General features: G+C 44.2%; 1 protein-coding gene across 8 annotated transcripts in view; it reads left to right on the top strand.

Annotated features, from left to right (window-relative positions):
* Positions 1–22,246, top strand: part of KDM2B (lysine demethylase 2B) — a 108,326-nt gene that overhangs the window by 22,259 nt on the left and 63,821 nt on the right. For 6 of the 8 annotated variants that reach the window (XM_042035116.1, XM_042035117.1, XM_042035119.1 and 3 more), the window contains exons 5-8: positions 2,395–2,573; positions 4,368–4,474; positions 13,271–13,364; positions 14,240–14,393. In XM_042035116.1, coding sequence (XP_041891050.1) covers positions 2,395–2,573; positions 4,368–4,474; positions 13,271–13,364; positions 14,240–14,393 — 534 coding nt within the window. Of the gene's footprint in view, positions 1–2,394; positions 2,574–4,367; positions 4,475–9,801; positions 9,920–12,299; positions 12,317–13,270; positions 13,365–14,239; positions 14,394–22,246 lie in introns of those variants that run through there. The other 2 variants (XM_042035122.1, XM_042035121.1) reach the window with 2 other exon arrangements.

A 22,246-nucleotide genomic window follows, 5' to 3' on the forward strand; every position in this document is an offset into this window, starting at 1 on the left:
CCATGTCAGCAGGAAGAGACTTTGCCAGGGCTCCAGGTGTCTGTAAATCCATGTCCAGTGGGTGATGAGCTGAAGTGAGGGATAGGTGGGAACAAGGACAAGAGGCTGCCAGGGTCACTGAGATCCTGCTGGGACCTGCTGGGCTGCCCCAGGCTTGGTTGAGCGAGGTCCATTCTTTGAGAACATGGTGAGAGTGTGGCAAGGGGATGCCTAGGAACTGGTTAACAGAAATGGATCATAGTAAAATGCGTGTGGAACTGCCCAAAAATCCAGCCTGACCTGAGATCTCTCAGCCTGCCACCACTTTTTGGAGCCTTTGTGTGCTTCTTTCCCTTGTCCTTTACTCTCCTAGATGATATTTTTTCACCTTCTATTAGGAACAGGAGATAGAAGAAAGAGCTGAATCTTTTCAGGACAGAAGAGATAAAGCTGGCAGTGAGCCAGGGCTGCTGTGCAGTGGGCAGTGAACACCAGGATGTGAACCTGTAATTATACATCTCAAATTCTGTGAGCAGTACTCCAAGAATCATTATGTATGGGCTTGTTTGACAGTACTGTGGCTTAAGAGAAAAACATCCCCTCAAATTACTCTTTAATTTGGAAGTCAAGAGATTATCAATTCAAATCTTAAGCTCTTCTGCCTGTAATTGATAATCGTGTTCATTTAACAAACCTGCTATTGAACTGCTCCTCATACTCTTAATTCATCAGGTAACTGCTGATTTTTCTTTTGGAAAGGATAATTGAGAGGCTCTACAAGGTTGCTTCCAGCAAAGCTGAGATCAAACCTAGACTAAAATATGGCAGGTCCCAGGCTCAGCCACGTAGCCCTTCAAATAGAATTTTTCAGTATCTGTGTCCTTAACCCCTCCAGGCTGTAGCCATTGCTTTGATCCCAGGCTCTGGAAGTGGAGATCAGGATGGCTTTCATTAGGGGCCTGTTTAACAGGACTCCACCCCAGCTGCTGACCTGTGGGATTGAAAAAAGACCACTCCCCTAGATAGTAAAGTTTACCGTTAAAAAAACAACAACAACCCCTCCCAACCCATAACTAGATTTTATATATGTTGTTTCAAACATGCAGATACAAAATTTAAGGACTCTTGTGCTTTTCCACACGTAACTTAACTCTCCTCATCCTGCCTCAAGGTGGCAACACTCCAGACAGTCCCAAGCCCAGCCCAAGGATGGGATCCTGTTCCCTGGCCTTGGAACGAGGAGGTTGACTGACAGGCTGGTGGGACGATTCCAGATTTACACTATATAAATTTTTCGTCTTGATTTCAAAGCTTTATGGTCTTGAGTTCTTTTGCAGAATCATTATCACATCTGTCACTGTCACTGCTATCAGGGGCTAAGGATGTTTGTAATGGAGAGCTGCAATCCAAGCTATCACTCTTGCTGAAATACTGCTCCCAAGCACATGATAGGCCAGGTGCTGTAATTATTAATAATTCCCTCTGATGGTGCATATGAGCCCTACATTTTGTTTTAATGCAATTTATTTTGAGTCATTTCTTCGGCGGTGAAAATGGTTTTGGAGAGATTTTTTGGAAGCATTGCAAGTTTGTTTGCTGGAAACCTCTCCTGGAAATGAGGCATGTCTCTCATGGGCTCCTGTTCGCTCACACACAAATGAACTGCTAATTAGGATGATAAAATTGCTGGGAGAGGTGAAACCTTCCAGTTGGCCAAAGAGAAGATTGTGGATTAATCTGTGTAAAGCTGAAGGCTCGACTAAAACTGCTGCTCAACATTCTGGTGCTAATGAGACTTGTATGTCTGCCACTTGAGGAGCTGAAAGTATGTCCTGTAGTTTTTGCTGAGAGATCCAAAGTGGGGGCTCACTCCTCTATGGCATTTAGTGCTTTCATCCCCACTGGTGCTGACTGGAATTGGGAATGTTCAGCAGTTTACAGTATCCAGTGATGCAAGGCAGTTTTTGCTCTTTGTGGATAGTTTCTGTCCATGAGTAAAAGCATCTTGAGAGACATATGGATGTTTAGAAAATTGTAGTATGATTTGGAGAGCTATTTGTCTTGCCTGCCCCCTACTACCATATTGTATCACTTCTTCATAGTTTTTAATGTACTTCTGCTCACATCAATTCACATAAAGGAGGAAATTGCTCTCGCCATCTCTGTGAACCACGTGACCTGTTCAGTGTCATATTGGGAAAAAGTCCAGCTCCAAGTTAGTTCCTTTCTCACTGTTTGAGATTTAGGAGTCATGGAGAGGCTGGTACTGGTCTCTTATCCTCTTTTCCTGCAGTTTCCCTGCAGTCACTGAGAACTGATATATATAGACATATATAAAATAATATACATACATATGTGTATATATACATAAATAAAGCCAAGGCAGATGTTTTGAGACTGCTGCTGTGTTTGCAGGAAGCCGCCGGATCGTGGATGTGATGGATGTGAACACACAGAGAGGAGTGGAGATGAGCATGTCTCAGTTCGTGAGGTACTACGAGACCCCAGAGGCCCAGCGGGAGAAGCTCTACAACGTCATCAGCCTGGAGTTCAGTCACACCAAGCTGGAGAACATTGTCAAGCGCCCCAACGTGGTAAGGGAGCCCGTGGTGATGGGCTTTATTTCAGCTTCTTCCCAGAAATAAACCATGGAGTTTAAACAAGGTGATGGGAAGTGCCCAGAACTCCTGCTCATTTGGTCTTGGGATATCATTTTTAGCCAAGTAGAAAGCTGGTCTGCTTGACAGTGGAATTTAATTTACAGGAATTAGGTACCTGATGAGCTGTTAATCATTCAATTTGCACAGATACACAGTTCCTCTCAAGGTATTTAGGGGAAACTTCATCCAAAATTAAATACCTATCTAGTATTTTTCCTCCTCTACGCAAGCTTAAACTATCAAGAAGCTTGGATTCATTATATATGAACCCTCCTTTTATCCAAAAAATGTTCTGGGGCTTCCAAAGCAAAAAAGTTGGAAACGCAATTGTTAAATGTAGAAATGTATACATAATTAAATCAGCATAATCACTGCTTTGTCAGAATTGGCAGTAGAGGAACGGGGTAGATTTGTACATACTTTTTAAAGGTAGAGGGCTTTTGTGATTTTATTCGCAATGGAGTCACTGGTGTGAAACCGTGACCTTATAAGTAAAGATGATTTCATTTATCTCTGTAATGTATCTATGTGTGCTGTGCTAGCATGTAGCTGGGTGTGAAACTACAGCTCTATGATGTTTTGTTTTCAGACACTTTTTGCCTGGTTTCTAAGTCCTTTTCTAGTTACAACAGTAGTTTTTTAGCTGGGGATATCTCTTACCCAAGAAGACAGTAGGAACACCACACTTCTGCCTGAACAGGTCACAAATAAATGGCAACTCTAATTGCTGATCTGTAGAAGTAATTCTTTACTAGACTTCTTTGTTCTTTTAAACGTGGATCGCAAATTGAATATTAAACACATATTTAGAAGTTCATTCAGATTTTTGCTGTCATTCAGACACTTAGCGGGTAATTTGAAGGTGCTCTGGGGAGTTTCTGGTGTTCAACTGATCCCGGTTTGCCCAAACACATTGTGCTCAGCGAGCTTTTAAAACATCTGTGCAAATTTCCTGGGTGCTTAGAAATTAAAAATGCTGTTAGGTACCTGTTATCTCGTGTAAATGGTTATTTCATAGCTGTTGAAAATGGCCTGAGTGCACAGTTGTTTGTAAAAGCAGGAATATTTAGATTTCACCGAAAGAGACATTTGCATTCCCATGGGAGTATAAGAGAGGGTGTTGTGGAAGTCCAGTACGTAAAGTCAGCTCCCATATATTTTGTATAAGATGTCCCCTTGAATTCTGCAGAGTTTTGAGCCCATGTAAGACTGAAATACCTGATTTAGGTTCCCTGCTGTGTAAACTCTGGGTTGCAATATCAGAATGTGGGAATTATCTCAGAATCAGGGCAGTAGCCAAGTTTTGTTTTCACATACAGTTGTGATATTCATGGAATCAGTCCTATTTCCTCCTTGAAATGGAAGATATTAAAATAGTATCATCCCTTTTATGTTTGCATTTTAATGTTCATAAATGCAATTTCTAGGCTGTTGGCTACAAAAATGCCACAGACAGAATACAAGAGAAGGTGCTCACAGGTGCCCATGAGACAAAATTTGCACCCAGGTAAATTGCCTGTAAAACTCTCCTTCCCCTGGGTTTTAAAGGGCTGAGTTGTGGTGATGAAATGCTGCACCTTAACAAGTTGGGTGCACGGGACTTTTGCTGAACAGCAAGGTTCTTCCTGTCTGTGAGCATCTGCTGCTGTCACTAGAGGAGTTTTAGCCAACGAGAATATGTCCTACCGTGTGTTCAGGAGCTAACAGTTGATTTTGGTGGTGTTTCAGGTGGATTTAGTCGACTGGGTGGATAATATGTGGCCACAGCATTTGAAGGAGAGACAGACGGATGCTACCAATGCTATTTCAGAGATGAAATACCCCAAAGTGAAAAAGTAAGTATTTAAAAAGCTCTGCTCTTGACTGCCTTAAGTCATTTTAACTTTGCTGAATACAGTCTTTAATCAAATCTCTTTGAAAAGTGCATTTTTATTTTTCAGTTTTAAGCAACTCTGTTTTGAAAGTGGCAGACTGACCTTAAGTAGTAAATTCTCTGAAAGTGCTGCCCAAAGAAATCACCTCACATCACACAGATATGTCACACAGTGTAGTCAGAGTCCTGCTGTAGGCTGGGCTCCAATCCTTCCCAGGTTCTAAACTGCTAATGACAGATGTTATTAGCTGAGAAATGTTTTGTGAAATGAGCTTCAAGTCCATTTTTAATAGGTGTGTGACTTCCCAGAAACTCTCTCACTGCCCTTTCTGCCAGTTTACTTTTCTGTTCACTTTTTCAAGAGCAAGGGCAAATATTGGACTGACTATCCAGGCTCAGGACCCACTCAGGGCAGGTTTGAGACTGAACACAAGAGAAGTTTGTCCTGGTTCTGCCTACTTCAGCTATAGTTTTTGGGTAAGCATAGGCTCACATCACTGTTTCTTCTGCTTTAATGTCTTCCTTGAAACTTTTTATGTGATGATTGGAAAAAGGAACTATTTGGGGGCCTCAAAATGTGCACTGCAAGTTTCCTGGGAATGAGTAGAGCTGAGATAGGGGTTCCTATAATGATGCAATGACCTGTATGGCTGATGAACAGGTAATCTTGGAAGCCCTTCACTGCGGTTTGTGTTTTATTGGCCAGACCAAATGCTGGCAACATCCCAGGCTCTGCTGTTGAACCGACCTCTGGTGCTCTGCAAATCACTCAGGACTCCTTCCAAACTGTAAAATAGATTGGTACTAACAGATACAAAGGAGTGTGCAGTCAGGAAGTAATATGTAGCATTTGCTCTTGTTCTGTAAAAATAAACATTTTGGAAGGTAAAGTAAAGGTCTTCATAAAAGAAGAGACTCTGTGACAGGCACTGGGGGGACATGCTCAGCACCATTGATTTCAGTGGAAGCTAAAGATACTCCTACATTTTGAAAGGATCAAACTGCTCCTTAGGGTAACTGACTGTGGATTGGAGTGCCCCATGCATTTGGAAATGTCCTAAGTGACTTGCCTGAGGTCACACAATAAACCAGTGGCAGAGCAACACTTGCTTCCCAAGTGGTTAGTCAGCAAATAACATTCTTTGTAATTTGCCAGAGCTAAGAAACTGAATCATGATTCAGGGCCTAAGGATTCATGGATGGTACAAGGTAAGAAGTAAAGAAAATTATTCCTTTCCTAGAGCAGGCACACTCCAGATGCTGAAAAAGATGTAGCAAGTAAACAGAACAAGTCAGAGATGGTTTGAAGGATAAGGTAGCAACATGACTAACAGAATTTAGCAGAAAAAGAGTATGTGCTTGCAGTTCACTGCTTGCATCATGAAATGCCAGATGGTAGGTTTCAAAGGGATTTTAGAGACGTACCAATTCAACAGATTTTGACATGGAGTTTTTCCCATTTGTGGAGGGTGGCCTGGTAGAAAGGCAGGAGATGCCTGATGAAGAAGCAGACATGGAGCTGTGGAGGTTGCTGTCACTGGCAAAGGGAAGGTGGAGGTTGACAGCTTGATAAACTAGTAGATGTGATAGGTGCAGGGAAGCTAAACACTGAAAGATTGTGAATGCTTGAAATGTGACAATAGAGTTTGATGCTGGGAAAAGGAGTTACCAGGCATGAGTGTTAAAGGCGAGGGTGATACAGCTGGAGTGATGAAGATGTTGCTACTGAGTGTCATCTCACAGAAAGACTAGAGAAGGATGATTTACAGCACTGTTGGCACAAACCCCTCATCAGTCTGAAGAAGCCACAAAGCTAAAACCAGTAACAAACAGTGACAGTCTGTGAGCACAAGAGAAGCTGTACCAGATCAGGACAAAGATCTGTGGCTGTCAGTAACCTGTCTGCTGTTGGCTGCTGGCTGGCATTGATGCCCTGGCAGGAGCATAAGAACAGTGTGAGCGTAAAATGATGCCACTCCTAAAAATTATCTTCTGAACTTCAACTGCAGTCCAGGCAGGGGCTGTCCTGAGGTAGAAGTTGTTGCTGTGTGCTCAGTGACTCTCAAGAGATTGCTCTTGCATGAACTCGTCTGGTTTAAAGATGAACTCCTCAAGAGATTGGCTTTCTCCATGTTTGGGAATTCAACTTGACACTTTCCTGTAGAGATACTGGTCCCAGCTATTGCTGTGAGTGTCCAGAGGGTTTGAGCCCTTATTAAGGAGATCATGTTCAGTTGTGGAGCCACAAGTCAGTGCTGTCACTTGTTTCACGCTGCCCATTCTTTTATGTGAATCATCAATACTCGTATGCTTTATTAATGACTGTTGTTGCTCAGAAATGGGATCGATTCATTCCATTCTTGTTCTTAGCATTCCCATAATTCTGAGAGTTTGCAGTATGCCATCCCCACCATTAACGTGTTCCCTACAAACAAAAAGCACTCCAGCGAGAGCGCTGCAGTTTCGCAGACACAGATGGCATTACCAGACACAAATGTCTGTCTTGGCTCCTGCACGTCGAGTTCCGTGCTGGGAGTGAAGTTAGAGAACGCTCCATCTGCTGCTTCAGTTACCAGGAGCACCGCGCGCGCTGGAGACCACCCTGCCTCGCACTTGGACTTGCACCATTAACTTTTTAAAAAAATTCTGGGTAATGAAGTTATTTTTCTGTCTGTAGGTAAATGGCTGCTTACCAAATAGGAGACTTAGAGGACTGAATTAAGCAAGGAAATAGTTTATGTCCCCTCTTTCACATCCCAGGATGCAAGTTCCGGAGAAAAGCCTCTCAGACATGGGATCCTGGATCAGAGTGGGAAGATACTGTGTAACCAAGAGCCAGCAGAAAAAGGCAGTGCTGTTGTAACATCAGCTTTTAGGGGCAGAAGCTTGTTATATCACCATAACCGTTTTCAGTTCGCTCAAAACAAGCTCAGATTTGTTTTTCTGTTTAAATTCATCCAGAATTGAAGCAATCTGGATACAGCTGAGCCAACCAAAAAAAAAAAAAAAAGTACTAATTTGATTTTTCATTTATCAAACGAGATGGCTCTGCTGAAATTATTATCCTCTTTATTAGGTTTTGTGTTTGTAGCCTTGCAAGATTATTTGCAATGCAGTGGCAGTGAATAGCTACTGTTCAGGACATGAAACAGTAACAGGCACTTTTAAGAACTTGGTAATGTTTGTGCTGTGGAACAAATGAAAATGAAAGATTTAGTCACTGCAGCATCCTTTTTACCTTCAAAATTCTTCCTATTACTTGAAATACCTAAGCACTGCTGTAATAGATTTCTGTATTGCTGCTGTCCTTCAGTTAAGGATGGGGTATCCTGCGTGGAACATCTACCTGTTCACAAAAGAATGCTGCTCCCTTAGCATGTCCTCAGCTCTATTCTTCCTCTCCCAGGCTGTTGTTCAGCCATCCATTCCTTTCTATTCATTCCTTTACTAAGTAGGGATGGATTTAAACAGATGCTAAAATGCTCTGCTGAGCTGTGGTCTAATTAGACGCCCAGGGTGCCTCTGGAGACAGGGAATCGAGGGAGCTCGCAGGTCCCACAAGGCAACCTGGCACTGGTTTACGCATGTGAGAGACTTGTCTGCACTTTGTATGCCATTTGTGGATTGCTTTTGATACAAAACCTCTATAAGTACAATTCAGTAAAAAAAATTAGACCAATAAGTGCGAGTTCTCCTTAAGACTTTTCAAGCTAGCAAAATAAATAAAATGTGATGTCTTCAGATCAGTGCATGAGTGACAAATCCTCCTTTGGGTAGAACTTGGAGGACTTGCAGCATCACACATGTAACTCAGATAACCACCAGTGTTTACAACAGTTTGTGGTGACCCTGGAAGTGAACAGCCTTGTCACAGGGTGGAGAAACGAGTCGTGCTCTCACAGATACCAAACTGCTGTTCCAGGGGCAGACAGGCCTGGCTCGCAGTGAGTTGGCAGCTTGGTTCAGTTCATTGTGGTGGTGGGTAACCTCTTCAGAAATTTAAGCTTCCAATCAAAAAAAACCAAACCAAAACAAAAACAAACAAACAAAAAAAAAACCCCAAACAAACAAACCTCTTCATTCTTGAAGTTCTGAGGTTCCAGCGCTTGTGCGCTGTTGGAAGCCAAAATCTGGAAGGTCAACCAGGGGTCCCTGTGCGGTCCCCACTCGTGGCAGCGGCACACTCGGATGTGCGCCCACCCCGCGCGCTCTTCCTGTCCCACCGGGGCTGGGACCGGGCAAGGGTGCGACGAGGGAAGTGTTGTCGCTTACTTTGGTCCCAGTGTGGTCTGAGAGTGTCATTTGCAGGCACTTCACAAACACTCCGGTGCCTGGCAGAAAATTGGCTTCTGTTATCTCGGGTGTTGTCTCTGTGTGTGACTGACTCGGACGGTAACCCCCTCGGGGCATGAGCCGGGCCTTTCATGTGCGTTTGAAGTGCCCGGTGCGCGCACAGGGTGCGGTGACCACGGAGTGTGACGATTTGGTTTGTTTCCCTCGGGCTGGGAGCGCTCGGTACCGCTCCCCAAGAGGGGGACGGGGCGAAGGTGGGTCCCGGCAGGGCACGGGCACAGGGCCCGCTGCGGCCAGCTCTGAGCGGCCTTCCACGGGCAGGGCTGGCCCGGCGGCCACGGCTGGGTGCTGGGGAGCCCTGCGAGAGCGAGGAGCCGGGGTTCGTCACCCCTGACGGGGGAGCCGGGGCTCATCCTTGAGAAAAGCCGGGTTCATCCCCGCAGGAGCAGCCAGGGCTCACCCCTAGGGAAGCCGGAGCCCTCCGTGAGGAGATGCTGCGGCTCATCCCCGCGGAGCAGCCGGGCCCTCCCCGCCGCGGCGGGGCCGGTCGCTGCCGGTGAGGCGGGGATGGGGGCGGCAGCCGGGCCGGTGCCTCCCGGGTGACAATGGTTTCTTTTGTCTTGCGGCGCAATTCGTGGCTTCCAGTTGCAGGGCCCCAGTGTGGGAGCGCTGTCGGTGCGGGCCGAGGCGCCCCGAGGTAGCTATTGTTCCTGCTGCCTCCTGCCAGCCCCGCTCCCAGGCCCGGCAGAAGGGCCCCGCGATGCCGGGATGCTGCCGGGGGCCACTCTCCCCCGACACCGGGAGCGTCGCTCCCGCCCGGGGATGGGGAGCGAGGCCCGCGCCTTTCCCCGCGCTGGCACTTGCAGTTGGCTCATGGGTCTGTGGTATTCGGTTTCAGGCTCAGGGATTTCAACCAGCCGGCGCTGCTCCTGGGAGGAAGGAAGAGTGAGCTATACTTTTCTCATTGGCCCGAACAAAAAACAGAAGCCTCTGCTGGGGTTTGGGAGTGGTTTATGGGCTGAGCTCAGTGGCAGGGGAGCCCTCGCAATGCCAGAGGGAATAGAGCCGTATGGTGCGCGGTGCCTATTGCGGGAGAGAAGGAGCTGAGCTCAGGGTAATGCTGCTGCCTGTGCGTCCGCTCGCGTCTCCCCGGGCCCATGTGCATGAACGCTGCCGCTGCCTGCCCTGCCCGGCGCTGCCTTCGCATCCCGGCGCGGCTCTCGCTGTCTTTGTTTCTCTGTTTGCTTGCGGGTTTGTAGCGATGCGTGGCGAGTGCATTGTGGGTTTGCCTGGGAGTGTGGGCTCTGCGCTGGCTTATGGAGTGGTGTCTGTGTTGTTCCTGTGTTCCCAGCTCGCTGTGTTTGCTTAGTGGTTTAGCTTCATTTGTATCATCTCCCTCTCTTTTTTTGGATCTTTGTGTTTGTTCTTCCTCGTGAGTTTGCAGGTTACTCCATATTTCTTCGCATCATTTCTCTAACAAATTTCCCCAGATGTTTGGGGGTTTTTTTTTGGGGGGGGCGCCCCGGCAGTGGGAGGGGGAAGTTCCCCTTTTCTCCACATCACAAATCCTTCCTCCAAAATAACAATACATTAACTCGGCAGATATCAGCCTTGTGGAGAACACAAACCAAACTCTTCAATCGGGAAGGGAAGCTCCCCCACAACAGATTACAAGCAGCTGCATGTTTTAAAACCCTGACTGAGGCTGTGCAGGGAGATAAAGTGGAGTGTTCAGGGGTTGGATGTGGTAGCAGTTGTGAAAATATTCAACTTGGGGCATCTTTTGCGTCGCCTGTGTTTTCAGGGTGTAACTCTGGTCAGGTTGTCTCCCCATGCCTGATGTGGGATTGTGTTCCTGTAACCACTGTACCTGCCCTGGCCCAGAGCACGGTGGCCACAGCACACAGTGGGATGTAGTTCCTCGATTTCTTTCAACATGGATGCTGTGTTGTGGCTTTTTTTTTTCCCCCTCCGTATTTTTTTTTTTTTTTTTTTCACTGTTGTTATGGAAAACCCTGAAAAGTTGAGTGGTTCCCCAAATTAGCAGCTGTTGGTGATGAGAAGCCGCTGGCTGAGGCTGGAGCTGAGCGGTACCTGAGATTAGCTGTGGCATGGAGTGTGCTGGGACCATGTGACTGCGGTGTACATTGGAAGAGGAAGCTGTAGAGGTCAATGCAAAGGCATTGTGCCAGACTCTGGCAACCAGGGAGAGAGCTGGATGGCGGAAGATCCTCCCGCAGGCTCCTGAGCCGGCCGGGAGCTGTTGGGTTTGGACAAAAGCAGGCCTGGGAGATTACCAGCAGAAATTAAGGCATGGCTTGTTTGTGGATGGAAAGAAAAACAGTTTATTTTCCAAATGCTTTGCAGGTTTTTATTAATTGCCATATGTGACTCTTTCACTAAAACCACCTTTATTGGAGTGGAAATTGTGTTTAGAGGAGTTTCAAGAAAACAGAGGGGAAAATGGGAAAAAACAAGGAAAAGAAAGAGTTGCGTGTTCACAGTAATACCTGCTTCAGTGCTTTCTCACCAAACTAAATTTTAAGCACTTTGATTTGACAAATTCAATAAGAACAGGATTCAGTCCTGTTATTTCCTCTCTGAACATAAACAGTTTGACTGCTTCAGGTTTAGATTATTGACTACTGAGGAATACCTAAAACCAGCTAATGCCCAGGCCATGTTTGCTCTTCCAGAATATCTTAATTCAATGGGTGATTGTTGGTAGGTAGCACTGTCTAGAAAATTTTTGTTTGTGTGATGTATTTTACATCTGACCTTTTGGAAACTGAAAATAATTGACTCCATAAGGATTTGAATTTTTTACTTTAAAACAACATGAACCTCTAATACTCAGCACTGCCTACAAGCTGAGAATTTCCATGCTGATTTTTTTTTTTTTCCTAATGAGCAATAATTATTCAATCTGTGACTTTTTGCAGTTTGGCTGGAAGAAAGGCAACTTCCTTTCTGGGCTTCTTTTATTGTTTTTAAATTCTATCTGACTTGTAATCAACAACATCTTGGTAGAGAAAACATAAAAGGAGAAATTAAAAAAAAGTGTTTGGGAGGGAAGGACTCATATTTTGAAATGGAGCATATTGAGAGTGTAGACAGCTTCTTGGCTAGCTGTGATTTTTGAAGCATCTGAAATACCCCAGGGGCAGCAAAAGCTTCTTCCTGCTTCTGAAGGATTAAAAAAAAAAAATTAAAAAAATTCCAGAGTGGGCAAGAGGAGAGACGTGTAATTGCACAAGGAGAGGTTTTAATTGTGAGATGAAGGCGCAGGACCTTTTTTGAAGCCCACAAATTGACTGTCTTCATGACAGCATTGCGTATCATTCTGTCAACTCCGGCTCGGGATGTGGTTGCTAGGCAGCGGCTCTTATGGACCCAGAGTGGCTCTGATTTGCCAGCCTTCTGCAGACACATGGTAAGGTCCTTCCTAGCCTATCATCTACAGGGACTTCTGCACGCCGGCTGCATACTGCTGAGCTTCTCCTACCTGAATGTGAGCAGAAAAAGACACACTTAAATCAAACCTTTTTTCCTTTTATTTATTTATTTATTTTTTTAACAAATCCCCTTCCGGTAGGGTTTCCATAACTCCCCTTAAAAACCAATCCAATCCAAACCAAACCAAAAAAAAAAAAAAAAAAAAAAAAAAAAAAGCCATGAAACGGAGACCGGAACAAGGAAAAGAGGTTAGTGGGTTAAGTGGTGTGTGTTTCCTGCGTTTGCAAAGGTGCCTACAGTGAGGAGGGCGGCTGTGATTCGGCCATTAGTTACAGATGGTGGCTGCAGGCTGGAGATTCCTGCAGCCAGACCACAGATCTTGTGTCTTTTCCAGCAATGCAGACTTTAAACTGCTCAAAACCTGTATCAAGATGGCATAAAAAATAGTGGATTTGATACTTAGTGTGGCTGCCAGCTGGGTCCTTTATGTATTTTGATGCAGAATGCCTAGAATTGTGAACAAAAAGGAGTTAGTTTGCCAAATGAGGTTTCTGTCCCCTAATCCTTGCAAAAATGGCATGAGTGGCAAGTAGGTAAAGAACATTCAGGAGGATTTATAAGCAAATTAGATTTTTCAAAACTTTGAAGCAATTTGTGTACAACTTTGGTGAAGGTTGTGTCTCTGGAGCGATGAAGGAGAGCATTAAACAGATCACCCCAGGGACTGGCAGTGGCATAAGAAATATTTCTGAACAGCCTAACTTTTAATGTTTTTCTATTCCCTAACTCCGAAAGCTTTAATTCCTCTCATATGAACAGCAAACTCAGACATGGAGATATGCATTTTTCAGCAGAAACCTCATTATCTTCATGAGACAAATCCCCGTACTGTAAATGCAGAAACTTAATTGGTGGAAGCAGCATTGCACAGGCAGTTAACCTCTGCAAATTAAGATGTGAAAAATACTGTTTCAGACTGATTCATTTTTGTCCTTCACTCTGCTTGCAGGTACTGTTTGATGAGTGTGAAAGGATGCTTCACTGATTTTCATATTGATTTTGGTGGCACTTCAGTGTGGTATCACGTTTTCCGTGGGGGGAAGGTAGGTGAACCTTTTTTGATATTTGGTTTTATTTCTCTGTTCTTCTCATAGAGGGGAGGGGTTGTTTTCTTTTCTTTTCTTTTTTCCTATCTTTCTCTTTTTTTTTCCTTGAGGGGATCAGCCAGTGATCAGACTGTTTCAGCAGCTTTGTTGATATACAGAGAGTTTGCTGAACTAGAAGGATGCCACTCACCATTATGAAACAAACAAGTGATTTATTTGAAATACCAAATGTGTTATTTGCTAGTGGTGGTGCTTTTAGGCTTGCTGTTGCTGTGTGGTCCAGAAGTGTCTTGCAGCGAGATGTGGCTGTGCGTACCCTTGCTGTGTCAGAGTGCCCTCACAAGTCTCCTGTAGCTAAAGCTTCTGTTCCTTTAGAGATTCCGTGTTCCTTTGGTGTGTACAGGCACAGTAAGCCAGAACTGAAACATTCAAGGGTACAGAAGCCTTAAAATACGCAGCATGTATGGCTACATTCACATCTTTTCTGGTTTATGATGTTTTTCCCAGTTGCAGTATGGACAGTGTAGGGTGGGAACTGAAATCAATCAGTGGTGCAGATCCTGCTCCTCTCTGTAGCCCAGCGCAGTTGTACTGTACCAACACACTGTTCTGAACTGCAGGTGAACCACAGGCAGCTTCTGAGTAAGATGTTTCTGGAAGAGAGATGACAACTGACAGTTACCCAGCCACTTCCAGCACGTGGGCTAATTGCTGCTGCTGTCTGTGTATGCCTCTGTGTACAACACCTGGAAAACAGGTGTTTCATGCAGAAAGCAGCTCATTTGCCTAACACACGGTAGCCTTGGTGGAGTCTCTCAGCTGTTTCTTTTTGTTGACTGTTGGTAATAGTTAAATCTTAATTTTGTTTTTAGATCTTCTGGCTGATTCCACCTACTCTGCAGAATCTAGAACTTTATGAAGAATGGGTTCTCTCAGGAAAGCAAAGTGATATCTTTCTGGGAGACAGGGTGGAACGGTGCCAAAGAATTGAGCTGAAACAAGGCTACACGTTCTTCATTCCTTCAGGTATCCCTGTTAACTAACCTTTTGGAATGACTGAGATTGTGTTTTACTAACAGTTCTCTGTAAAAGTATTCTTCACACCAAAACCCCATACTGACATCTTTATTTGCTGTGGCAGAAGAATGGCCAGGGACTAAATGTGCTTTGTTTTCCAGAAATTAAGACTGATGCAAAATGTACTGTGAGGAAGTGTGTGCAGTGATCACTTGTGTGTACTGGGAGAAAGGAGAGAGGAGTTGGGCCTCTGGAGCTGTCAGTTCACCACTTCTCATCAGGGCTGTACTGACTGCTGCTGTGAGCTTTCTGGGAAAGACAATTTTCTCTTTTTGTGATCTCTTCTGGCAGGTTTCACCTGCAGTTCAGTAGCTTGCTTCTTTGCCTCTGTCTGTAGCCAGAGGTGGGTCTTGATTCCCTGGTGGAACTCAAGAGAGATTCCAGTCCATGGAAGAGCAGGTGCTGTGCTCCCTCAGGATTGCTTCTTGGGGAAGCAGCTTCATTGTTATAACTCTTCAGAATTTCTGCTGGTGGAGATGGTGCTGAATCTGGACATCTTCCAGCAGCCTGGCCACACTCAATTTTACACTGCTGCCCACCTCAGTAGCTGTGTTGCATGATCCAGGCTCATCTTGCAAAGACACCAAATAGTTGCTGCTTTGAAGGCTGATGCTTCAGCCCTTTCTGCTCCTGCCTAAATTGGATTAAGGATGGTGGAATGTGTAACAGTCCTCATTTAAGATGATATCAGACTTTGCTTTCCATTACTATTATGGGATTGTAAGTTTGTTTATATTAATTTAACACATTGCCTCTGTCTATTGGATCTTACCAGGGAAATAAATATACGTAGACTTTCTACATGACAGAAAGGCAGGCTGGTAGTTTTTCAGCTCTGGAATTAATTAGTCTGGTGAGATAAGATGATTATTTTTTAACCCTAGAGACAGAGAGAATGCAAGTCATGCAGAGACAGGGACAACGTTCTTCTCATCTGGGGAGTGTTGTTAGGATCAGTTGAAGGCCACAAATGTGCACCTTTGTAAGTATTTGGTAAGAATCAGCCTGGGAGATGACAGGGAAAATGACTTTGAGGGTGGAGGAGTTAATCCGTTAAAGGAATTAGATCTTCCCTTGAAACAGGTCAGAATGTGCCGTTACTGTTTGAACTGGGTGTTTGAGTGTGGCTGTGCTGTTTGCTTAGATCCCATTACTGCATCTTCTATTTATCTCCATCCTCCTGTGAGAAGCCTCCTACAAGTAAGACTTTCTGTATGTCAGTTTAGTCATGTTCAGCAGCTGGAACACTGCAGGTTGTGGGAGCTTGGACAGGACACAGCTGTAACATGGTGGCTGACACAAAGTGATTCCAAATGGGTTTTTGACTGTAGTTTCTGTTTTCTTAGGAAAGCCCCGAGTACAGAAATGCCAACACTGAGACATTTTAGGCTCCATGCCAGATTTGAAAGGCATTTATGAATAATGTCTCTGTAAGCACCTCATAGATTCAAGGGGTTTTGCTCTCTTGTATTTTGTTTGGAAAACTTATTTGCAAATCTCTTATTTATGTGAAAGGGCATTATTTCTGCCTTTGTTTTAAGAGTATGGAAATGCCTAATTAAAGGCTGTTCCAGGTCAGTGAATTGAGCATAGCTGTGTAAAACAGGTCAATTCCTGTGACCTTTTTGCTCTGGTTTGTGCACATATCATGTTAGTAATGTTTGAAAGTGGTTTTTATGTGCTTTAGAAGTGTTCTTAGTGTTTAGATTCTGTTTATGGGTGTCTGTAAAACCAGCGTGTCCTGTATTTTCAATTGAGCCTGATAAACCCTTGACCAGTCTCAACTCATCCATGAGGAAATACCTTCTAATTACAGGTTTGGTCACAGAAAGTGTAAGGAATTAGTTCTCAGCTGGGCTGTGAATGGGGAACATTTCAACAAAGGACCTTTCCCATAAAATATCTTGCTCTGCTCCTGTTTTCAAGTAATTTTTTGGAGTAGTCCTAGAAATGCTGTTATACCCTAGCAGTGTGAGGGTGAAGTAGGTAGAGAAGACTGTAAGAAGACAAGTGAGGGAGTGAAATCACAGGCTGCTGGGAAATGGAAGGTTTGTCTGAGAATCTGGGATCAGCAGCAGATCCAGTAAATCCCCGAAAGTACAAACCCCTTGGACAAGAATGGGGATCATTCTTACGGAAGGCATCATTATAGTGCTCACCAGGGCCTCAGGGTATTTTCCTCTCCATCACTGCCATAATTTTTCAGGATTAAGTTTAAACCAGTAGATTTCTATTGGTGTTTGTAACTCTGCAGAGCACTGAGAGCGCGATCCCAGCTGTGGTATCAAGGAGGAAGTGAGCCCAATATTGTCAGCACAGTGAGTTGTTACGGGCCAAGGTGCATTTTGCAGCATTTAGGGGTTCCTCCTAAATACGGGGAGGGGGAAAGTAAGCTGGGATTCTGAGGGGTACTCATGTAGGAGCCCAGCTGTGCCCTGGTGACCCCACAGGGCTGTTCCACATGAACGATGCACCGTTACAGGTTCTCATCTCCCACTTTACTGGTTCCCACTGGTGAGTCAAGGATGATAACTCTGCTACAAAGTCTGTGGTAAAGTGATAAAATCAGCTAGGAACCTGGCCTTTTCCATTCTTGTAACTGGTGTCAGTGGAGCTGTTGATTGGGAAACACACACATTGTGCCATTCTGAGGTTTATGGCCAGATTAGATTCAAGATGTTAGACCAGCTGAAGGTTCAAGGGGGAGGAAGCTATAACTGCTACCAGTGTCAGGGAATGATTTAAATTTTTTTTTTTTTCTGTGTGAATCTAACTGTTGTTTTCCCAGGATGGGAGCAAACTTGTGCTTATGCAGGGAAAGTGTCCCAGGATGTTTGCACTTGTATGTTACCATGGGCAAAGTTTAATACGTAAAGTTTTCATATGGTAAACATTCACCACAGATAAAATTTGGTTGAGGTAACATGTCTCACTCTGGGATATTGGACAGGGGATGCTGCCTATCTGACTCACATGCCAAATGGAAGGGAAATTCTTTATAGAGTGTGCTTCTCTTCAGGTGGAAACTGTGATGATCCAGAAGAGAAAAAGCATTATTTCAGTTCTCAGTTATTGTCTCAGTAGGAAAACAACAAAATTTTACCAGTCACAGTCAAATCTAGTGCTTGTCCAGTACTGTTTTTGCTGTAGTTCTCTTCTGCACCATGTGATGACTTTCCAGGGGGATGTGTGAAGTGTTTGGAGTCTGTTTTGGTGGTGTTATGGAGAAGTAATTAAGGTATCTCCCATCACTGTGCAGGGACACACAGAATCAGTGTTTGGGCAGCATCCCTCAGATTTCTACAGCCACGATTTCTGTAGACACGTGGTTTTGGCTGCTACATGGCACTTGTTCTGTTACATCCTGACTGTTCCTCTACAGCCTTTTTGAAATACTGCTCACTAAGTTAATGCCAGTTAACCAGGTTTTTAGTATCTTCAGTGCTTCTCCCTTTATAAGTATCTTCTCCTTTTACATCACTGCATAACTTCACTGGAACCTTTCTCTCTCCTTCTCTTGCCCTTCGCCCTCCACTCCAGTCTTTATTCTCTGTAAATTGTCTTTCACTTCTCTCCTTGCACTTGTTCTCTCAAGTGGTACATTCATTATGCATTGATTTCCCTCTCTCTTGGTCTCTGGACACCACATTAGTTTCTCTCATGTCCTCCTAAACATCACTGTTGTTACTTAAACCCAAGCTCAAAACTAAGCATACACAAAAATCCATCCTTTTTTCAATCAACTTACTCTTTTAAGTCTTAGTCTTGCTGAATAAGTAATTTTGATTATGAGTGATGGACCTGTGACATGGATATTGTCTTTCTCCTCTTCCCTGTTGCCCTCTACAAGCAAGATTTTGCCATAATTTGAAATACATTAAATTTGTTTGCTTTTCTCTCAATTTCTTGGTGGGCCTCTCTTTCAAAAAATGACCTTTTCTTTCATGCATGTGTATATATGTCTAGTGCAGACACTTTTACTTCAAATTCAGGGGAGTATGCACATGTAAAATTTGTGCATACAAAAGCAGCCAGCTTGTAGTATCTCATGGAAAATTTGTCTTGCAATGTTTTTTCCTGTTAATGTTGTGAAGTCAGAGTGTAATCAGTGCATGTCTTGAGAAGGCGAACTTGAGCCAGTTCTGGATTGTCACTGATGTTGTCTGCCAGAATAGGATAAACTTGGATTTTCTTCTTTTTTTGTGAAGACCAGTTTTACTGAACTCCAAGGTAGTTGCCACACTTGTGGATACAAGTTGTGGATACAGGGTTGATTCTGGGGTTTGTGGTGTGATTGGTCTCAGAAAATTTGCGAACGTCCTGGTTTGGGTTCCTTTGGGAGGAGATGGCTGATGCTACCAAGGGTTGCTCTATCATCCTCTCTTTCTTACAGCCTTTTTCTGAGCCTCTGTCACTGGTCAGAGGCAGTGGGCTCATGAGCAGCTGTGGGCTTGGGTTGGGTCTTCTGGTCTTACTGTAGGCTTTTCAAATCTGTAGCTTTAATGTGAGTCCATGGAAGAGATGAGATGTTGGGCTGCCATTAGATATTGCAGAAGACTTCTGCAGTGCTGATTTATTCAACATTCCTACGATCAAAATCCAGCCAGGGTAACCTGCTGTCAACTGGATGATGTTCCTTTCTGCTTCTTCTTCACACTTCTCATGTTGCTGCATGCAATTTTATAACAGTTGTGTTTCACCTGGGAGCTGGCAGTGTTCCACTGAGGAGTAAGCTGTTTGTTTTACTTTATTTTTCTTATGTTCTCTATACTGCACTTCAGGGCCTTTGGCATGGAAACATGCTGTTAGAGTCTCTCTTAATTATTGTGGTAACCTGAGAGAGCTCCAGAGTTCTTGTCTCCAGTCAAATGCAGAAATAATGACCTTTCTCAGATGAGTGTTTTTGGGAAGGAGAGTGGACAGAAAGAGATGTTCTGTGTGGACTGTAGGCAGCTATTTGGAAGGATTCAAAGTGTTTCAAATGCTGTCTCACTGGTTATCAGTGGGATTTTGTCTATTAGGAGTGTGTGGTCTTAGGTCACCTCTGCTGTGCCAGTGAGAGTTTGATGGATTATTGTGTGATGGGGCCAGAAGGTGGCACATAGCCCTTACAGCAGGGAGAATGACAGGCTATTAAAATCTGGCTGGTACATTTTTTGCAGGGTGTTGTGCTAGGGCTGCAGAGCTGCCTGGCTATTTTTGGTTGCTGTTTAGCTTTTTCCCATTCTGTGAGCTTCCACTGACATTAATGGAATCTCTATGCTTGGAACCTCAGGGACCACATGAAGAAGATTGGTGGAGAGGATCAAAGAGAGGCTTTTTGTCTTGAGTGTCTGCTTTCAGATCGAAGGTGACAGCATAATGTTGGATTTTTGGTTCTACACCTAATGCAGAGCTCTGCCTAATTCTTAAAAACAATTTAAGATTGAGAGTTGCTGTATTGCTTGTACTACTGGGGCAAAACTAATAAACTTTAAACTTTAAAAATGTAAACATCATCTTTCCTTGATAGATTTGGTTGTGGGCACCGTTATGACGCAGTCATTATTCTTTTGAGATTCGCTGGCAGTGCCCACTCTCAGGTTATCTCTTTAGTCACTTTCATTTTTGAGGCATATATGTTTCATCTTTTCCATCCCAAGTTGCTGTAGAATTGCATGAAAATGTGTGGCAACTTCTATATCACAAGGCAAAATATCAGTTCAGTTACTAATGGAAACAGATGCACCATGGTTTTGGCTTCGAGCTTGTAGGCTGTTTGCCCCATAGCTTTATAAGTTAATATTCTTTTTCATTATTCTCAGATGGATGATTGCATCCTTGAGTAGGAATTTGCAGCCCACTGAAATCTTCTAACAAGTTTGCAATGCTTAATAATACTTGTTTTATAAAATTCAAAAGATAATGAGATCATATCTTTCTTTTAACTGTTCAGAAAAACGTTTGTTACTGTTAATTTTACCTTCTTGATTTACTAGAGATGATAAAATCTAAATATTCAAGTGTATCTTAGGAGTGGTGGAATAATTCATAACTGTAAATCAGCTGAGAGCATTTCTGAGTCTCCTGAACAGAATTCCTGCTCAGTGTTGGCTTGGCTTCATACACTAGGATTGTTTTGGGAAGGAAAAAGCACTTATCGATGGCCAGGAACTGAAATAAAAACCATCAGCTTCAGAAAAACCGTAAGTGGATGGTCTTCTTGTTGAGGCTTGACATGAGGGCTGTGAGCAGTGACTGTGCAGTGTCTGTACTCCCAAATCCATTTATCCCACGTGGTGGAGCCTGTCCTGGGCAGGATTGGGGCAGTGGCTGTGCCGGAGCCGCTCCAGCTGCCCAGGGAGGCCGGGCTGGTTCCACCTCCACTCCGGCGTCACTGCTGTTGCCACAGGCTGGTTGAGAAGCGGTCGCCCGTGGGGAAGAATCTTCTAGTTCATGACTGGTCCTCGAAGCCACACAGTCAATGTCCTCCTCTCATCTGTAGGATTTGATTGTAGCTTTAGGTAATATTTAGCAGGTGCTTTTGTTTGTGGCTTTCAGACAGAAATTAGCAATTTCTTGTTCCACTGACCTTTGACTTTTTCAGTACTTATTCCAGTTGTTCTGATATTATACCAGTGCTTTTTTTAGCATTAAGGATAAAATTAAATTTGTGGCTTTTTTCTCTGTTTTTGAGACAATTACCAAGAGGTGGGTTGTTATCTCCTGTCTTGCACGAAGTCATGAAACACAAAGGGTTATGCAGCAGTAGCAGGGTTTGTGTAAGCAGCACTGAGGAGAGAACTGATGAACTCGCTCCAGAGGTGTTGGTATTGGAGGCTGTGTGGCAAGTCTGTGCTGTGAGAGCTGGGAGTCAGGCACACAGGAACAGACGTGACAGGCTGTTCAACACAGGTGACATGATCTAAAATGTCAACAGACCTTCAATTCATCCAGCAAAAAGTAACGGCACAGGTGAAGGTGAGGCAGGGGTGTGGTGCATGATATTAAAGAAAATCCCTTGGCTGTCCTTTTGTGTTAACCCTATGTGCAGCAGCTCCTGTTCTGGAGGCTTGTCTTCCCCTTTAAAAACTGTGGTAATTGGGGAGCTGAGAAGATGGGTGGTTTTGTTTGCAAATGGTCACAATGAACATTCATCCTCCACAGTTTATTTCTGAGTCGTGCTGTAGCTAAGCTGTGGGAATGGATTGAATGTGCCATCCAAGCTTCTCTGTTCTCAGAGCTCATTTCCACAATACATTACCCTGATGGAAACTGTTTCCTGTTTTCTGCTCATCTCTCTTTCCTCCTACTTCTACTTGTCTGGTGCTGACCTCCAGTTTTTCTCCATACACAGCCTGGTTAATATTAGAACAAGAGATTTTTATGTTGGGTTTTTTCCTCTGTCACATCTGTGTCAGTTGTGCTGCGATTTTGTACCTTGTCAGTTCTCCCATCTTTTTTGTCTAACCTTGCCTGTTCTGTCCTGTGTCCCTCTTGGTGCTCATGTCTCTGCAGTTTCAATTATGCATGTACACTCCTCAGGCAAGTGGAAGCTATTTTGGGATGCAGTGTGACTGAAATGCTGCACAGCTGAGTGGCCAAAATCTATTTTATGCACAGGTAACTCCCCTGGCAGGGCTGTGTCCTGCAGAGGGGCTGAGCTGGATGCTGCCTGTGGGAGCACATCAACTGCAGGAGATCTGGGATTCCCCAGGACTGAGCTGTGTGCCCAGCTCAGCACTTCAGCACTGAGGGGATGGTACCTACAGCCATACTTATCTCTGAGCTATGCCTGGCAATCATCCCTGCATTGGCAGGGC

This window comes from Corvus kubaryi, unplaced genomic scaffold, assembly GCF_017639235.1.
Source record: "Corvus kubaryi isolate FWS band 111438036 unplaced genomic scaffold, C.kubaryi_AGA036_p1.0 37382, whole genome shotgun sequence".
NCBI classification, from domain to species: domain Eukaryota; kingdom Metazoa; phylum Chordata; class Aves; order Passeriformes; family Corvidae; genus Corvus; species Corvus kubaryi.